Here is a 15,034-nt window from a genome sequence, read left to right on the forward strand (position 1 = left end):
GAAGGCATCCTGATGCATCCTGAACGGATTTCTCTCCATTCAGAATGCATGGGGATAATCCTGATCAGGATTCTTCCGGCATAGAGCCCCGACGACGGAACTCTATGCCGGAAGAAAAGAACGCAGGTGTGAAAGAGCCCTAACTCTCCATTCAGAATGTATGGGGATAAAACTGATCAGTTCTTTTCCGGATTTGAGCCCCTAGGACGGAACTCCGCGCCGGAAAAGAAAAACGCTAGTGTTAAAGTACCCTAAGGCTACTTTCACACTGGCGTTTTGGTTTCCATTTGGGAGATCTGTTCAGGGCTCTCACAATCGGTCCAAAACAGATTAGTTTTACCCTAATGCATTCTGAATGGAAAAGAATCCGCTCAGAATACATCAGTTTGCCTCCGATCAGTCTCCATTCCGCTCTGGTGGCTGCTTGCAGCGTTTTGGTGTCCGCCTGACGATGTGGAGGCAAACGGATCCGTCCTGACACACAATGTAAGTCAATGGGGACGGATCTGTTTTCACTGACACAATCTGGCACAATAGAAAACGGATCCATCCTCCATTGACTTTCAATGGCGTTCAAGACGATCCGTCTTGGCTATGTTACAGATAATACAAACGGATCCGTTCTGAACGGATGCAGACGCTTGTACTATCTGAACGGAAGCAGGGATCTCAAGTCTCCCGGACGTTCAGGGAGTCTCCCGCTATTAGATAGCGGCTCCCTCACGCCCGCATGTGAAACAATATATCCCGGAAAGGTTTACTCGCAGTAAACCTTTCCGGCAACCTGTAGCAGTGTCCCCTTCTCGGCGCGTGCGCACAGTGCAAGAAGAAGCCGATGCCAGCAGTCCGCAACGGCGCATCAGGCTGAGCCTGTGCGCACCCGCGGGATCTCAAAGCGGGAGGAGGGGGAGGGAGAGGTGGCGCTGGGCACGAACGGCGATGCGTGCGGCCGGGCACCATGCATCCACAGACCTCCCCTGCTTGGGCACCTTAATTCAATGATTGACAGGTTAGTAAAACCAGTTTTTCCGCAGAATAAAGCCACAAATAGCTTTTATAAGGCCACCTTAGAAATCAGAATGCTGCCCTGGACATGAGCAGATGTTTAGATCACAGGACTTATAGGTGGTGACAGAATCCCTTCAATCATATACAGAAATAGGATAATTTGGGGCAGGGTGATGAGCCCCGTCCTCCACACCATAGAGCACAGTCTGCAGATACTGCATATGTCTAGAAAATGTCATAAAAAGTTTGTGAAAGAAAAAAAAAAAAAAAAAGAAAACCTCCCTGAAATGAGTTTTTGCAGGTTGGGATGTCTGCGGAAGCGTTTGTGCAGATCCATAACTGATCCGCACCAACAGAACGGAAGAGGACTTAAATCAGAGAAGAAACCCTCAGACACAGAAAAACGGACCGCAAAACAACAACGGTCATGTGCATGAGCCCTAAGGGTATCATTCACACGAGATGAAAATGAAGTGTTTTTAGTGTAAAAAACAAAAATAAAAAACGCAACATGAGCAATAACGCGTGAGGACACCATAACTCTCCCTTGCAACATATGGCGGTTTTGGAATGCGGTTCTTCCAGGGGCCCCAGTCCACGACACATGTGACTGTCCTGTGGTGACATTGTGGAGACTGAGCCCCTATAAGAACGGCTCGGGGGGCTCTCCGCTCGCCTCCAGTAAACTTGTGCTCCCCTCCTCGGTGCCAGTCCAGGACCCTCCTCGGTGCCAGTCCAGGACCCTCCTCTCCCCTCCCCCAGGGCCGCCATTGGCTCGGCTCCTCGCTTTATCCCACACTGCACTGCGTGGCGCGTCATTGAACGGAGCCCATGATGGCGGCGCTGGGTGCGAGTGAAGTGATCGCCCAGCTGGAGAGCGCTGCCAAAGTTTTAATGGTGAGCGGGAGTTGTGTGTGTGACTGGCACATGAGGGCTGTGCTGGGCATCGTGTATGAGGGGCAGGTGCCCACAGGGTGCTGGGGCATGGGCTGCTGCCCTGTCCCTGCCAGTGTATCCGGGCTCCTTCCTCTCTCCCTGTACTTTCTAGCTAGCCCCTAGATCCCTGTGTGTACCTACAGGTGCTGGCACTGCCCAGCTGGAGCCCCCTCTAACAGTGGCAGCACACAGGAGGGTGCCCACCATCATTAGGAGTGCTTTGGCTGCATGGAGAGATCCAGAGGATGGAGAAGCCGCAGAGACGGTGATGAATGGCGCGACTATGGCTTCCTGGATCATCTCCTTGTGCTGATCTGCCCCAGACCCTTGAGGTTGTTGGGGTGCTGACGGTATCTGTAGGGCACTCTGTTCTTCTATTCCATGGTAGGAATGCCCGCCCGCAACATGCCCGCCGTGGGTCTGTTGGGTTTCTGCCATGGTGCCTTGTCATTCTTTGACGGAACCTGCAACGTGAGATGGTAACGGGGCCCCCGATGAGAACACGTGTTATCCGCTAATCGTGGCGCCCTTCTCTGTTGTATAGCGCCGCCCTACTGTCTAAAGCCTCTTTTACACGTAAGTGTCTCAGATGTGTGCTGTACGCGGTCTCCACAGACCCCACATGTCCACCGAGGCCTCCTGCCCACAACCGTGTCCGTTTTGTGGTCCGCAAATTGCTGATCCGCGTAATAGCGATGAGGTCCGTGTGCATCCGCCCCGTTGTAGAATCGATTAGTCTTGCCTGCTAAATGGACAAGAATAGGAAATGTTCTCTGATTCACGTCGCGGGTGACATCCGCGTGCTACCCGAATTTCTTGCAGCCCCGTTGAAATGAATGGGTTCACGTTCAAGCCACACACAATGCAGACCGAAAATACGGTTGTGCGGGGGGCTACTAGCCTTTAGTCATGGCTTTTGGCCGCCCTACCAGATCCAGTAGACCCCGAAAGCCGTGTGCTGCGCTAGTGTCGGTGTGAAACGTGAAGGACCCTGCGCACAGAGCCTTACATGTTGACACGCACGGTTTCTTGTCCCTTCGGAGAGAGATCTTAGCTGAGCTGATGTGTATTGGGCCTTATTGCCTAGATGGGGGGCTACGGCGGGGGGGGGGGGGGGGTGTAATTCCAGCTTTCTCTTCGGTTCAGCAGTTGTAATTACAGTCTAGATGACGCTATCGTGACCTCTTCAAACAGCTGATTGGTGGACTTGCCACGGGTCGGACCCCCTGAGGGTAAGTCTTCAATATTATACCACTGCACAACCCCTTTAAAGGTGTTGTCTCTCCTCAGACTTTGGTGGCATATGGCTAGGATATGTCAGACACCTCTGGGACCTGCACCTATCTCTACAACGGAGCCCCCAAAATGATGGAGCATGCACCACGCATGCACAGCCGCCACCTATTCATTTCTGTAGGTGTTCCGAAAATAGCTCAGTGCTGGCTCGACTATTTCCGGAATTCCCATAGAAGTGTACGGAGCGGCGGCCATGCTGTCTCTTACTTTCTCTGGGGCTTCTGAAAATGGCCAAGCCAGCGTTCGCCTATTTTTTTGTAAGTAAATGGAAAGTGAGCAGCGCATGCGCGGTGCATTCTCCATCATTTTGGGGCCCCATTCTAGAGATAGGTGCAGGTCCCAGAGGTGAGACCAGCACCTCTCTGACACTGGTGGCATATGTGTCAGGTGACACAACCCCTTTTTTTTCCCCACTACTCGCATAATCTTTTTAAAGGAGTGTTCCCATCTGCCGGCTGCAGTGTACGGAGAGGTGACTGCGCATGCGCTGCTCTCTATTCACTGTTATGTGAGTTCCCATAATGTATTTGTATATAGACCCCGTCTGTCTGGCTGTATATGCGGCTGTAGATCTCGTGGTCTTGGACTGGATCGGAGGTACGTGCACATGGCGGTGCAGATGCCTTTTTACGTATATGTTTTTCTCTGAGCATCAAAATCTGCATCTGTTACCTGTGCCTTCTTTTTGAGGGTTTTGCTGTGAATTTGCCCTTGATCTCGCCCTTGGTGAAATCCGCAGTGAAAATCGCCCACAAAAACTTCGGACATGCTGCAGATTTGGTGCACGAAAGTCCACTGTTCACTCAGCACTGTGCGCATACACCCTGCACACAGTCATACGATATTTCATATATGGCTGAAATTAAAAGGGTTTTTCCATCAGGCGTGTGGCATAAATGATCAGTGCCGATGCAGCGATTGGGACCGACACTGGATTTGGGAATGGGGGTCATTCAAATTCGAATGACTTGGATGTACATGTCTCCTAAGGCTAGCTCTGCCTGGTCACGTGACCTAAGATCGCAGTGTCGCACCCCATACCTTGCACCTAACGGTGACTGTGGTCACATTGGGACATCAGCACGACAGTCCTGTTGGATCTCGGTGTGACCGCGTTCACTATCGTTTGGTGCTCCTGGCAGCCTGACGTGGTTGGGGGAGGGGGGTCCTAGTAGTCAGACCACCAATAGTCGGACACGCCCTAGCCAAATGATTGCCGAGTGACCTTTTGTCACATGCGGCTATGCCTTCATCAGGTTAGCTCCACCACAAAATACGAGGTGACTATTCCTGTCCGCTGAAAAAGAAATCTGTTCGGGTCGTTGACGCGTAGAAATGATCACCGTGTGATTGAAACGCGCGGGGAGGGACTATTCCGCACATAATGGGATGCATCTGCAACGTACGATACTTCTGTCCGTTTTTCTTATTTGCTTGTGTATGATCCTGATTTTAGTTTTTGCTGCTTAGAAGGCTGGAGACGTGTAACGCGTGGGTCGTCGGTAATGCAGGCGTGTAAACCAGTGTGGCCTCGCGTTGGAGCGGGCGACGCTCGGATCGTCATGTGTGGCATCTTGAGAATTTGCTGGAGCTGCACATCTGCAGGAGCAATGACAAGGGGGGGCGTTAGACGCTGAAGGGCACGTCGCCAAGTTGCTTTAAATATTAATGGAAATGAAACCGTTTTGTAGCGTAATGTTCCCCCACCCCCCAATTGCAGCCTATAGTTTCCTGAAAGCAGGTGGAGTCTGGCTGCTGTGCTGTTTCCATGAAGTTTTCGGGGGTGTAACCTTCCCCTGGCAGTGCCCCCCCCCCCCCATAATGCCGATGCAGTAGAGCGGTTGTCATCCATCATCGAGGCTCTGTGTGCTCCCGCTATGTAGGTGTTATAATGCTGTAAGATGTAACAGGGTTGTCCCCTATACCATCCAGAGGGTGTGAATGGGCCCTTAGGCCTTTCACACAAGCGAGTTTTCTGCGCATGTGCGATGCGTGAAGCAAGCCCATAACATTCGGAGTGAATCCTGTGTGTACATGACGTTTTTCACGCATCAGCCCTCTCTTCAGGGAAAACTCGCAGCGCGTTTCTAGATTGTGTGTTTTTCATGCAGCTGTGGCTCCATAGAAGTGAAAGAGGCTTGTGTTAAGGCTACTTTCACACTAGCGTTGTTTAAATCCGGCGTTCAATTCCGACACTGGAACTGCCCGCCGGATCCGGAAAAACGTGTGAAAACGGATTACATTTGAATCCTGATCAGGGTTTTGATCACAATGAAAAAATGCATTGGAAAAAACGGATCCGCCATTTATGGACTTTAACTTTTTTTCACATTTTTCAGGTTTAACATGCAAAAACCGGATCCGGTTTGACTGAACACACAGCGCTGGATCCGGCGTTAATGCAAGTCAATGGGAAAAAGGCTGGATCAGGCGTTCAGTCAAAGTGTTCAGGATTTTTGGCCGGAGGTAAAAATACAACATGCTACGGTTTTCTGAAAAGCCTGATCAGTCAAAAAGACTGAACTGAAGACATCCTGATGCATCCTGAACGGATTACTCTCCATTCAGAATGCATTAGGATTAAACTGTTCAGTTCTTTTCCGGATTTGAGCCCCTAGGACGGAACTCAGCGCCGGAAAAGAAAAACGCTAGTGTGAAAGTACCCTAAAACGGAAGAAATCCGGATGCAATGCGTTTTTCACTGGTGGTTGCTAGCAGATGTAGATTGTTCTAAAAAAAATAATTCCCACGTGTGAAAAACGCATGCAATATGCGCAGAAAAAAACTGACCTTGTCTGCAAAACCATCCATTTAGGCCTCATGCACACGGCCGTTTTTTTTCCCCGTTTACTGGCCGTTTTTTGCGTTCCGTATACGGTCCGTATACGGAACCATTCATTTCAATGGTTCCGCAAAAAAAAACGGAATGTACTCCGTATGCATTCAGTTTCCGTATTTCTGTTTTTCCGTTCCGTTTTAACATAGAACATGTCCTATTATTGCCCGCAAATCACGTTCCGTGGCTCCATTCAAGTCAATGGGTCCGCAAAAAAAACGGAACACATACGGAAATGCCATGGTTTGTAGAGTGAAACTAAATCGCACCTCCTCATTCCTATACTATTGACTACTGTATGTAATAAGCAGCATTTCTTATGATAAAACATGGCTATACAGCGGTTATATCAATCATTTGCTGTGCACTATTAGGAGGCAATTAGTATACAGTTTGATCAAAGAGCATAGGCATATGTCTTCCGTTTCCGTTCCGTTTTTTGCTGAACCATCTATTGAAAATGTGATGCCCAGCCCAATTTTATCTATGTAATTACTGTATACTGTATATGCCATACGGAAAAACGGAACAAAAAACGGAACAACGGATCCATGAAAAACGGACCGCAAAACACTGAAAAAGCCAAACAGATCCTGACGCAATCCTGTGTTTTTTTTTTTGTTTTGTCATTTTTTTTAAGCTTTTGCATTTTTTTCCAGTAATTTTTGCACCAGAGTTTTTTGGAGCACTGTTTGCTGTAAGAACATCAGTACCATATTTATTTTTTTGTCCTTGCTGCTTTTCAAAAAATTAGCATGCTGGATCTCTTGATTGTCTGATCAGTGGGGATCCGACTGCTGGGGCCCCCGCCACTTACAGGAATGGGGGCCTGGTTCGCCTGATTGAACGCAGCGGCGGGCATGCGGAACTGGAGAGGTGGATGTGGTTCTGATCTTTGGGGGGCTGCAAATAATGAGAAAAGGGGGGTGGTGGGGATGTGTTCCCCAGTTTGTATGGAGCACAGCCACTAAGAAACTTATGGCGCTCTGCTTGATAAGTAGTGAAGAGGGTGCAGCCCCTTCCTCAGCTGATCCGTGTAGCCTTGGACGCGCTGCCGATAATCAGTAGAACATTACACAAGAGGTAGCCATCATTCCTCCCAAATTCAGGAGTGAGGCTCCTATATATAGCCAACCCCGCCAACTATTATCTGTGTATCGCCAGCATAACTCCTTGGCAAACGAGAACTGAGCTGCCGTCAGAGGTCGCAATAACTCCTGTACAAGCGTCATAGATGCTTGTTCAGGCCATTTTACTCCCTGTAAAAAAGTACAAATACGCCTTAGACTTTCCCTCCACATTCATCAGCGCAGTGAGCGCTATGATTGGCGCGGGCAGCGCAGCGATGCTGCCTGTGCCTGAAATAACCAATAGCAAAGCTCCTTACAGCAAGGAGCTTTGTTATTGGTTGGTATAGGCGCGCGCCGGAGCGATACAGGTCCTGCAGCAGCGGAAGCCGGCGGGAGCTGGAAGGAGGAGGGGCCGGCTCCCAGGCTGGCTGTTGTAAGGAGAGGTCCAGAGCTGTGGACTCATGTGACTGGCTCCCCCTCTCCTCCTGTCACCCCACTAGTGACCCTGTTCCTCCTGTCACCCCACTAGTGACCCTGCTCCCCCCCCTTCCTCCTGTCACCCCACTAGTGACCCTGCTCCCCCCCTTTCTCCTGTCACCCCACTAGTGACCCTGCTCCTCCTGTCACCCCACTAGTGACCCTGCTCCCCCTCCCTTCCTCCTGTCACCCCACTAGTGACCCTGCTCCCCCCCTTCCTCCTGTCACCCCACTAGTGACCCTGCTCCCCCTCCCTTCCTCCTGTCACCCCACTAGTGACCCTGCTCCCCCTCCCTTCCTCCTGTCACCCCACTAGTGACCCTGCTCCCCCTCCCTTCCTCCTGTCACCCCACTAGTGACCCTGCTCCCTCCCCTTTCTCCTGTCACCCCACTAGTGACCCTGCTCCTCCTGTCACCCCACTAGTGACCCTGCTCCCCCTCCCTTTCTCCTGTCACCCCACTAGTGACCCTGCTCCCCCCCTTTCTCCTGTCACCCCACTAGTGACCCTGCTCCCCCTCCCTTTCTCCTGTCACCCCACTAGTGACCCTGCTCCCCCCCTTTCTCCTGTCACCCCACTAGTGACCCTGCTCCCCCCCTTTCTCCTGTCACCCCACTAGTGACCCTGCTCCTCCTGTCACCCCACTAGTGACCCTGCTCCCCCTCCCTTCCTCCTGTCACCCCACTAGTGACCCTGCTTCCCCCTTTCTCCTGTCACCCCACTAGTGACCCTGCTCCCCCCCTTTCTCCTGTCACCCCACTAGTGACCCTGCTCCCCCTCCCTTTCTCCTGTCACCCCACTAGTGACCCTGCTCCTCCTGTCACCCCACTAGTGACCCTGCTCCCTCCCCGTTCTCCTGTCACCCCACTAGTGACCCTGCTCCCCCCCTTTCTCCTGTCACCCCACTAGTGACCCTGCTCCCCCTCCCTTCCTCCTGTCACCCCACTAGTGACCCTGCTCCTCCTGTCACCCCACTAGTGACCCTGCTCCCCCTCCCTTCCTCCTGTCACCCCACTAGTGACCCTGCTCCCCCCCTTTCTCCTGTCACCCCACTAGTGACCCTGCTCCCCCCCCTTTCTCCTGTCACCCCACTAGTGACCCTGCTCCCCCCCTTTCTCCTGTCACCCCACTAGTGACCCTGCTCCTCCTGTCACCCCACTAGTGACCCTGCTCCCTCCCCTTTCTCCTGTCACCCCACTAGTGACCCTGCTCCCCCCCCTTTCTCCTGTCACCCCACTAGTGACCCTGCTCCCCCCCCTTTCTCCTGTCACCCCACTAGTGACCCTGCTCCCCCCCTTTCTCCTGTCACCCCACTAGTGACCCTGCCCCCCCCCCCCTTTCTCCTGTCACCCCACTAGTGACCCTGCTCCCCCTCCCTTCCTCCTGTCACCCCACTAGTGACCCTGCTCCCCCTCCCTTCCTCCTGTCACCCCACTAGTGACCCTGCTCCCCCTCCCTTCCTCCTGTCACCCCACTAGTGACCCTGCTCCCCCCCCCCTTCCTCCTGTCACCCCACTAGTGACCCTGCTCCCCCTCCCTTCCTCCTGTCACCCCACTAGTGACCCTGCTCCCCCTCCCTTCCTCCTGTCACCCCACTAGTGACCCTGCTCCCCCTCCCTTCCTCCTGTCACCCCACTAGTGACCCTGCTCCCCCTCCCTTTCTCCTGTCACCCCACTAGTGACCCTGCTCCTCCTGTCACCCCACTAGTGACCCTGCTCCCCCTCCCTTCCTCCTGTCACCCCACTAGTGACCCTGCTCCCCCTCCCTTCCTCCTGTCACCCCACTAGTGACCCTGCTCCCCCTCCCTTTCTCCTGTCACCCCACTAGTGACCCTGCTCCTCCTGTCACCCCACTAGTGACCCTGCTCCCCCTCCCTTCCTCCTGTCACCCCACTAGTGACCCTGCTTCCCCCTTTCTCCTGTCACCCCACTAGTGACCCTGCTCCCCCCCTTTCTCCTGTCACCCCACTAGTGACCCTGCTCCCCCCCCTTTCTCCTGTCACCCCACTAGTGACCCTGCTCCCCCTCCCTTTCTCCTGTCACCCCACTAGTGACCCTGCTCCTCCTGTCACCCCACTAGTGACCCTGCTCCCTCCCCGTTCTCCTGTCACCCCACTAGTGACCCTGCTCCCCCCCTTTCTCCTGTCACCCCACTAGTGACCCTGCTCCCCCTCCCTTTCTCCTGTCACCCCACTAGTGACCCTGCTCCTCCTGTCACCCCACTAGTGACCCTGCTCCCCCTCCCTTCCTCCTGTCACCCCACTAGTGACCCTGCTCCCCCCCTTCCTCCTGTCACCCCACTAGTGACCCTGCTCCCCCCTTCCTCCTGTCACCCCACTAGTGACCCTGCTCCCCCCTTCCTCCTGTCACCCCACTAGTGACCCTGCTCCCCCCCCTTTCTCCTGTCACCCCACTAGTGACCCTGCTCCTCCTGTCACCCCACTAGTGACCCTGCTCCCTCCCCTTTCTCCTGTCACCCCACTAGTGACCCTGCTCCCCCCCTTTCTCCTGTCACCCCACTAGTGACCCTGCTCCCCCCCTTTCTCCTGTCACCCCACTAGTGACCCTGCTCCCCCTCCCTTCCTCCTGTCACCCCACTAGTGACCCTGCTCCCCCTCCCTTCCTCCTGTCACCCCACTAGTGACCCTGCTCCCCCTCCCTTCCTCCTGTCACCCCACTAGTGACCCTGCCCCCCCCCCCCTTCCTCCTGTCACCCCACTAGTGACCCTGCTCCCCCTCCCTTCCTCCTGTCACCCCACTAGTGACCCTGCTCCCCCTCCCTTCCTCCTGTCACCCCACTAGTGACCCTGCTCCCCCTCCCTTTCTCCTGTCACCCCACTAGTGACCCTGCTCCCCCCTCTCGTCCTGTCACCCCACAGGGAAGAAGCTGAACAGACTCCACCGACTATGGCTACTTTCACACTCGCGTTTTGGGCGGATCCGTCATGGATCTGCAAAAACGGATCTGTTACAATAATACAACAGCATGCATCCGTCATGAACTTTTGAAAGTCAATGGAGGACGGATCCGTTTTCTATTGTCAGAGAAAACGGATCCGTCCCCATTGACTTACATTGCGTCTTGCTCCACTCCACATCTGCAGCGTTTTGGTGTCCGCCTCCAGAGCGGAATGGAGACAGAACGGAGGCAAACTGATGTATTCTGAGCGGATCCTTCTCCATTCAGAATCCATTAGGGCAAAACTGATCCGTTTTGGACCGCTTGTGAGAGCCCTGAACGGATCTCGCAAATGGAAAGCCAAAACGCCAGTGTGAAGGCAGCCTTTTTACCGGACACAAGTGCTGCATGTAAAGCTTTTTTTTGTCTGGTCTTTCGACAGAATCTGCAACAGCAGATTTGAACAAGTGTAGGCCTACATATTATGTATTTGAATTACCGCAACTTTCGTACTCCTCCTCGAGTAAAAATACTCCTCAAAAATGGTCAGAGGAGTATTTTTACGGTTCTGCAATAAACGTAGTGCGACCTCTGGCTGCTTTCTTTCCTGCTCTCCCATATTGTTGGCTTTTAATCCCATAAAATTAGTGGCTTTGGCCTTCTAGGCGTTCTGTTTGTTTTCTTCGTGGGAAGGGGACGCTCCGCTCCTGGTGATTGCATTCCTTGTAGCTTATCAGGTTTCTAGGATAAAACCGGAGTGTGTGAAATTCCTCGAAGTGCCAGTTGCACTCATGCGCGGTATTTGCATTTTGAGAAACAATGATCACATAAACCGATCAGCTGTAACATTAAAGCCTGCCGCCCAATATTGTGTAGGTCCCCCTCGTGTCGCCCAAACAGCTTTTACCCACTGAGGCCAGGACCCTCTAGACCTCTGAAGGTGTCCTGTGGTAATCTGCACCAAGACGTTAGCAGAAAAGAATGCGTCGCCAGAAAAAGACCTATTGTTTAAATGACATTTTCGTTAGATTTTTGGATATATATATTTTCTTTTCTCCGTGTCCCTATTTAAAGGGCATCTGTCCTTTTTACATATGACACTGGCTGACCGGTTACATGTGCGCTTGGCAGCTGAAGGCATCTGTGTTGGTCCCATGTCCATATGTGCCCGCATTGCTGAGAAATATGATAGTTTAATATATGCAAATGATAGGAAAAAAACGGACGCGCGGATGACAATCTTGTGTGCCTCCGTGTCTTTTCACGGTCCCATTCACTTGAATGGGTCCGCGAACCGTTTTCCGTGAAAAAAATAGGACAGGTTTTTTTTTTTTTGACGGACTGGAACCACGGATCACGGACGTGGATGACAAACGGTGTATTAGCCGAGTTTTCAACTGACCCATTGAAAGTCAATGGGTCCGCAGAAAATCACGAAAAACGGGACAACGGACACGGAACACAACAACAGTCGTGTGCATGAGGCCTTATACTGTAATGTGCTATACGGTAAACTGTTTAAAATAAATAAAATTAATAAATTAAAGCGTTCAAAAAGTGTTGTATAAAGAGTTATGGGTCTTGGGATGTTTTAATGCAAAAACATTATTTATTTATTTTTCTCTTAAAGGGTGTTTTATTGTGCAAAAGTAATGGAAAGTAAAAAAAAAAAAAAAAATTATAATATTCAAATTATCACGTTATTTATGCTGATAAATGAATGCCGCAAGATTTATAAGGTAAAAACTCTTCCCATCTCCCAATAAAGTTAATAAAATTAATTAATAAGTTACGTGTACCCCCTAAATGGTGCCATTAAAAACGACAGCTTGTCCCGCAAAAGCTCACTCCTCCTATAACTACAGCGACGGAAAAATAGAAAAGTTATGGCTCTTGAAATGAGATGAAAACAGGCTGGTCACTAAGGGGTTAACGAAGGTCCTGAACAAGTAGGTTGTCTGAATGTTGTCTCCAGGGCCCCTTCTGTCTACCCGTTTATAGCAGCCCCATGTGTCCACGCAATGCACTGCGTACAGGAAGCGGATGCCGTGCGTGTCGTCCACAGCGTTAATGAGAGCCAAGCCGCGCTCCGGACAGCAGAGGGACGGAGCCCTGACATGACTGATAATGCTCCGTGCCTCACTGACATGACTGATAACGCTCCGTGATCTGTGACCACTTAACGCTCCGTGCCTCTGTGATCTGTGACCACTTTATCTCTCTGTGATCCGAGGCACGGAGCGTTATCAGTCATGTTAGTGCTCCGTGCCTCTGCTGTCCGGAGCGGGTCTTGGCTCTCTTTTAGGTCTCCTGCACACGACCGTATGTATTTTGCTGTTCCGCAAAATAAGGATGACATCCCTGTGCATTCCGTATTTTGCGGAACGGATCAGCTAGCCCTTCATAGAACAGTACTATCCTTGTCCGTAACGTGAACAATAATAGGACATGTTCTATTTTTTTTGCAAAACGGACATATGGAAACGGAATGTACACTGAGTAACTTCCATTGACGTGAATGGTTCCGTAAAAAAAACGAAACTGGCACGGAAAGCAAATACGTTCGTGTGCATGAGCCCTTACACAGCGGATTACCGGCACTGGATCCGCTCGTCTGAAAGAGCCCTAAGGCAGTGTTCAGTGTCCGTCTTGACGCCGACCGCAGCCGTATGTTTTCTAGTTCAAACAAGCGAACACCTTCTACGGAGTCTTATATTCCTGTTATAGTTTAGTGTAATGACAGGTTTGTCCTCCAGATGGTGCTGTCTCCTCAGTTGTAGGAGGCTATGCTGAGAAGTGGTCATGCTATGGGTTACAGATGACAATCCTCAAGATCCTCCTGTCCTTTACATAGAAGGTGATTTTACTGCTTTCAGCTCTTTTTAGCTGAGGACTTGCTTTTTCTCTATCGTTTTTTGGGGGGAATTTTTTTTAGAATCTCTCAATATCCATATATTTATTTTTTGTTTATTTTGGGGTGTGTGTGTGTAGATGTAAATCTGTGTCCGCTGCTCGGTTCAGCTCTGTGGGGCTGGCAGCGTACAAGGGCTCGGCTATCTCCAGCACCCCTATAGAGCTGAATGGAGTGACCGCTGCTTCATTCCAACTGGGTGGCACGGGCTCGGAGGGGCCCCAGCAGTGTGCCAAGCAGGGACTTATCACCTATCCTTTGGACAGCAGATAAGCTGGGACAACCCCTCGTTCCTTTCACCCTGCCGGCGCAGTCCTAGAGAAGTCACTTACCAATTTCCAGGGAGTTGTGACGAGGAAGGAAACAAATCCCCCAGGTACTTACCTAGACGGCTACAAACCTGATGTAACATGTTTCTTTTCCGTTCTTGTAGGCTCCGCCATCCATGGTCAATAATGAACAACGGCAGCACGCAGAACACATCTTTCTCTCCTTTAGAAAATCCAAGTCCCCCTTTGCCGTATGCAAACACATATTAGGTGAGTATGGGTGGGGGCTGCCGTGCTGTGATCACCAGATATCTGCTTCTGGTTTTGATGGAAATGTGGGAACTGCTTTCCTTAAAGGGGTTGTCCACGATTAGAAAAAACATGGCTGCTTTCTTCTAAATACAGCACCACACCTGTACATGGTTTGTGTCTGGTATTGCAATGAAGTGGATGAGATTGGGCTGCAATACCAGACACAACCCATAGACGGGTGTGGTGCTGTTTTTGGAAGAAAGCAGCCATTTGTTTTTACACTTCTGGATGACCCTTTTAATGAATGAGGATGTGAGATTGTTTAACAAGGGTCATAAAAATGAATAGGAGATCATTTTGGCAGAACCAGGGCTGTGGAGTCTGTAGAAATGTACAGAACTGTACTATAAAATATTTTAAGTAATTATTAAAGGGGATGACCACTTTCTAAAAGGATCTCTAAAATGCCATAAACATGTGGGCACTAGCATAAGAAACCCTAAACCCCCTACCACATCATGATGATCAAGTTGACTGTGGTCTCGTGACTTACCCCCGGACCGCTGCTCTGGTCGCATTCACTTCTAGGTGCTGAAAGCATTCCGTAAATGCGCAGATGCCGGAAGTTTATCTGTTCATGCGCTGAAGAAGAGGGTGCGTCCAGGGCAGTGGGCACTTGGGTCACTTACTTGGCCACTTCCATCTTGATTTTCTATGGATATGCTGGCTGTTTACAGGTGGAATCCATGGGCAGCAGGAGGCGCTGTGGTGAGAAATGTGGCGGTTTGGGGCTTCCTATGTTAGTGGCCACACGTTTTTCTTTTAGAAAGTGGCCATGTTGTGCAGTTTATCTAATGCGTCACCTGTAGCCTGTTTACCTTCATTGGAATTTAGAGATGTGTTGACATATTAATCATCAATGTTCTCTGTCTTGGGTTTCTTCCTCATAAAACGGCGATGACTAGAAGGGCTCTTACTCAGTTTTGGGTGGTTGGAGTCGGAGTGCAAAAATAGGAGTTTGAAGTTTGGCTTTTGTAGATGCTATAAGTGGTTGGCGGTGGGCACCTCCCCTTGTCGCTGA

The 15,034-nt window shown here is 51.1% G+C and overlaps 1 protein-coding gene across 1 annotated transcript in view; it reads left to right on the plus strand.

Moving 5' to 3' along the window:
* The first annotated feature begins 1,839 nt into the window (after window positions 1-1,839).
* Window positions 1,840-15,034, plus strand: part of XPO4 (exportin 4) — a 98,545-nt gene continuing 85,350 nt past the window's right edge. The window contains exons 1-2 of the mRNA XM_040426216.1: window positions 1,840-1,905; window positions 13,866-13,971. Of these exons, the coding sequence (XP_040282150.1) occupies window positions 1,840-1,905; window positions 13,866-13,971 (172 nt within the window). The remainder of the gene's footprint in view (window positions 1,906-13,865; window positions 13,972-15,034) is intronic.

The sequence above is a fragment of the Bufo bufo genome, chromosome 3 (genome assembly GCF_905171765.1).
Source record: "Bufo bufo chromosome 3, aBufBuf1.1, whole genome shotgun sequence".
Lineage (NCBI taxonomy): Eukaryota > Metazoa > Chordata > Amphibia > Anura > Bufonidae > Bufo > Bufo bufo.